We start from the raw sequence: 4759 nt of genomic DNA on the forward strand, positions 1-4759 counted from the left end.
TTTTAGGAAAATTTTGCTAGAGATAGAGAAAGGAGTGAAGATTTAGGTACCATCAATTGTACTTGAAAAAGGAAAAAAAAAAAAGATGAAGAGAGCGTTTTACCTAAAGACGAAGATATAAAACAAATATGATGAACTTATTTTAATAAGCTATTGAATGAAAATCAAGTAAAAAGCTTAATCTTAAAATTGTAAAACTAGGAAAATGCTAAAAAAAAATTATATTTATTTGCAAAATTTGAGTTAAAGAAGTTAAGGTTGCATTAAAGAAATAAAAAATGAAAATTTTGTAGTACCAAATGATATCTTAATTGAAGTTTGAAAATGCTTAGGTGATAACAAAATTATATGATTAACTAATTTATTTATCACGATTATAAGAATTAAGAAAATTTCAAATGAATAAAGAAAAATTGTATAAAACAAATAAAGGAGATACTCAAAACTATAATAACTAATTAAAATTATGAGTCATAAAGAATCTTTTACGATATTTTAATATCTATATTGTTAATTAAGAGAAGAAAAGGTACCTACATCTCCTCCCCGACACTCAAAAATACCCTTTCTTTTCACAAGTTTAAAACTCAACTACCCATTATTAAACTTTTACTTGAATTTTATGCTTGTGCTATAAAAAAAAAAAGTTCGGCAAAAAAGATGGGTCACGAACTTGATTATCAAGACATGTAGGCATATGCTTAAGTTTGATAGTAAATTAAAGGTGGTCAATGAAGCTTTTGCAGTCTTAAAAGAGATTCATGTCTTTTTGTCAAATTTCAAAAAAAAAAATTATAAAATTTTAAAATCTCAAAAAAGAAAAGTATTTCTTTTTTTATCAAATCTCAAATAAAGTAAACGTCTTTTACCAAAAAAAAAAGAAAAAACAACCACAATAGGACTTAGCCTCCACCAAAAAAAATTTTTAAAAAAAAAATGTACCCTATTAGTAATTTTTTTCTCAAGTAAAATCGTAAGGCAGTCTTTATATTATTAACTAAAATATATTTTAATCGCAACACTTTTAATTAATACAATTGACTTATATTTATTAATTGCATGCAGTTGCTTTCATCATCCTAAATAAATCTAAAAATATTAGTGAATTTAAATAAAATTTGATATAACATGCTAGATCACTATTATTCGTTCTAAAAAATCTCAAGAATTTTTATTCATGATATATGGATTAATCAAGTACATAATTAGCATAAAATAAGTTTAAAATAATATATATTTTTTCACAACTAATAATATTTGGGCTTCAAATGAGTTGACTAATCTTCTGAGGTCTTCCATTAATTTCAATTCTCCAATTCATAACTATTGAATTAATTTAATTGACAACCTTAATTGATAAAAAGTATTAAGTTCTTAATTGTATAAATAAAAGTATATAAATTAAAATAAATTTTAGTTAAAAGCATCATTTAACATTTTTTTATAAGAAAAAATGTAAAGACATTTGAGCTTTGTGAGAACTACTATTTTCCAAAAATTAATAATAATAATAATAATAATAATAATAATAATAAATGGGTAAAACCGTAAAACCAATTAAGGTCTCGCGTAGCCGGGCGGGGTGGGGTGGGCCCATGGGGAGGAACCTCTTTTTGGGCGCCTCTCGCTACAAATACAGACCCCCACCCCAAAGAACAGCATTGCCCACTCCCTCCTCAAACATCCTCTTCACCATATCTCCTCTCTCACCTTTCTTAATTTCCCTCTGTCTGCAACTCGCACCAGTGCGCGGTCCCCTGCCTCACTCTCCGCTGGATGCTGTTGCTTTGCTTCATTGAGGTAAACATCTCATCCTATTCATATATATATATACACCAGACACTTGCACTTTCCAAGCTCTGCATTTGTCCTATTTGCTGTTTTGTTATTTATGTGTGTTCAGCAAATATGGGTAGCCATTTATGTCTGTACATGGGCTTTGGAATTTGTTCTTTGTTGGATGGCAACAGAAGTCATATTATTATATTTATTAGCTGATCATCTTTGATTCTTTATTGGTTTTCCTCATGATTATGACATTGTTCGGTACTCTTCACTTTCTGCAGTGAATCTGGTTCCTACTTCTTCTTCTTCTCTGGTGTCTGCTGGTTCCTGCTGAAAGCCGAATTTATTGAATTCTGCAACTGAAGATGTCAACTCGTGATTCTCTCTGCAAGAGCTTGCCTTTTTCTGCTTTCCCTTTGAAAAGGATTGAAGAAGAGGGCGCGGCCGCTGGGGCTATACTGGCTAGTTCGCTTCGGACAACTCTGTCAGCGGACATCTCGTCGAAGAAATGGCTGGCGCAGAATGGGTTAGCGTCCTCTCCGGTCAAAAAATCTGCATCTTCTGGCGATTTTACGAGGGTCTTCCTAGTGGATTCGTCGTCTTCTTCGTCGGAAGGCGAAGAAGAGTATGATGAAACAGAGTATGAAGAAACAGAGGAATTCATCACGAAGCAAGAGGAGGAGGACAACGACGACGAAAGGCCGGGGCAATTTGATGTCTGGAACTCAATTCTGGCCAAGAAGGCCGAGGATTCCTCAAAATCTGAACCGCTTCCGCCTCCGTACGTTCACCCTCTCGACAAAAGATCGAGCTCCATGAGCGAGAAGAGCCTGGAAATCTGTACCGAGAGTCTCGGATCGGAGAATGGTTCCGAAGGATTCTTCCCATGTCCGCCATGGGAGATGGAGAACACTGAAGAGGATAAGAAAGAAGAGAAACAAGAGAAAGAATCGCAATTTTTCGAAGCGGAGGAAGCGCGAGTCGAGAAGTGTAAGAATTCGCAAACTCCATCCTTCCCTCCGCCCCTTCCTTCCCTGTTTCCAGATAGCAACAGGTCGTCGCTGTGCATGCGCCCCCATCGCGAGAATGGCCGCTTGGTTCTCGAAGCTGTGCCTTCTCCTTCGCAGAACTGCATGCACATCCACCGCCAAGACGGCCGCCTTCTTCTGGGTTTCGCCGGTACTACCCCGCCGGAAAACCAGAACATCAACGAAGAAGAGGAAGAAGAGGGAGAAGAAGAGGCTGCTGAGGAAATAAAGAAAGAACATGGAGAGCTGGACATGGGAATTGCGATGGGGGAAACACCAAAGCTGGTAAGCGGGGTGATCAATGTGCCAATTCTGATGAAAGAGCTTAGCAGTACTAGTACCAAATCAGGGAGTACTCCAGAGTCCAGGGAGGTGGTTAGTTTCGAGGAGGACGCAATTGCTCCACTGCCGAAGTCACTCCCGCCGCGGACCCGGGTGGCTCGACTGATCGCGCCACCGCCGGCAGCGGTGGCTGCAGCCTCTCTATTCATTACTTACGAGTACTGTTGGGAAGGCCCTTTTGCCCACCAATATTACTCACCCATAAAGAACAACAGCAGCAATACGTTGATCATCACCACGAGTCCAAATGCCCAGCAGCACCGACAATTGCTATTGCTTAGTGGGAACGTAAACATTGCAGATTACATAATTACTCTGTTTAAGGGGTTTAAGAGCCATGGAAAGCCCCTTCCCTGTTGCATTGCCACCTCCTAATCCCTCATCTCTCCCAGTGTCAATCTCAATTTATTAAACACTGGTACAATTTACTCTTTTCTCTTTTTGACAACTTGGGGCGGCCGGATCCTCAGGGGTGAACTGACCGAGCTGCTACAGCCAGCACTAGATAAATCAAAGATTATCCAATAAAGAATCGAATCTAAAATCTATTATCTTATAGTCTTTCGGAGTTATATACCCTGGTGGCCAGTTTATTCTCTTTAAGCCACCTTATATATGTAGGAATGCATATGCTTTGTATGGTCGGTCATATGGAAGTCTGCAGTAAAATAAACAGAAAGGTGGGAAGGAAAGTTTGATCTTGAAAAGGAGGCGAGGTGATCAATGACTTTGTTTTACATATATAGTATATGGTTCTATCAGTGTTCTTCTTTTAGTAGCTGCTTAAACAAAATCTCAAGGCATGATCTTTGAGACTTTGACTCTGTACTCATAATGGGGGGATGTCTTCCACTTCTTCCCCTCTGCTTTGGGCATTTGCTGCCCATGGGGTTTCAATGGGAAGCATGTCTGATCTGTTTGATCTTAATTTTGGGAGCATAATGATCTTCCCTTGATTTTCCATGTTGATGTTGCCATTTGGGCTAACTTAATTGGATAGTTTTATAAAATAATGTATAATTTATAGAATAAATTATTTGGAGGCATCTTGAGATTTGGCAAAAGTACAATCACATCCTCCTAAGTTTCAAAATGGAGATTGATGATATTGCCCTTTATCATGGTATTTTTATTATTTTTATAAAAAAAATTCATTTTGTTAAGTCTAATTATCAAATAATGGTTCAACCTTAGCCATCCTACATCGGATAAGCAAGCGCGACGTACTTATGACTCTTACACTTAAACGGTCAAATGTATACTACTTAAAAGTACAATTAGTATGAATTTTTAATGAATAAAAGTATTCATATTTTTTAAAGAGTAAAACAAACATTTGCTTAAAAAATAAATTCAACGAGAACTAAATAAAAAAGAACATTTAATGCCTAGTTTTGAAATTTATAAAGGGTACACTAAGCTAGTGTTTTGGAATATGGATGTCAAGGCTTGGATTTGAAAGAAGTTTAATGCAATTTTATTATATGTTTTGTTTAAATTCACATAAATCCACGCTCTTTTTTTTTTTTTTTCAAATGTATAATTCATTAACTTAAAGTCTTTTCATAGGAAAGCTAAATACATCTTCGTTACATAGAAGAAGT

At 36.3% G+C, this 4759-nt stretch overlaps 1 protein-coding gene across 1 annotated transcript; it reads left to right on the plus strand.

The window, feature by feature from the left end:
• Nucleotides 1-1659: 1659 nt before the first annotated feature.
• LOC131149618 (protein FAF-like, chloroplastic) lies at nt 1660-3916 on the plus strand. The gene is made up of 2 exons (XM_058100233.1): nt 1660-1800; nt 2067-3916. Exon 2 carries the CDS (start codon nt 2151-2153, stop codon nt 3528-3530), a length of 1380 nt encoding a protein of 459 aa, XP_057956216.1. The 5' UTR covers nt 1660-1800; nt 2067-2150; the 3' UTR covers nt 3531-3916.
• Nucleotides 3917-4759: the final 843 nt, after the last annotated feature.

The sequence above is a fragment of the Malania oleifera genome, chromosome 2 (assembly GCF_029873635.1).
Source record: "Malania oleifera isolate guangnan ecotype guangnan chromosome 2, ASM2987363v1, whole genome shotgun sequence".
In the NCBI taxonomy this organism is placed as follows: domain Eukaryota; kingdom Viridiplantae; phylum Streptophyta; class Magnoliopsida; order Santalales; family Ximeniaceae; genus Malania; species Malania oleifera.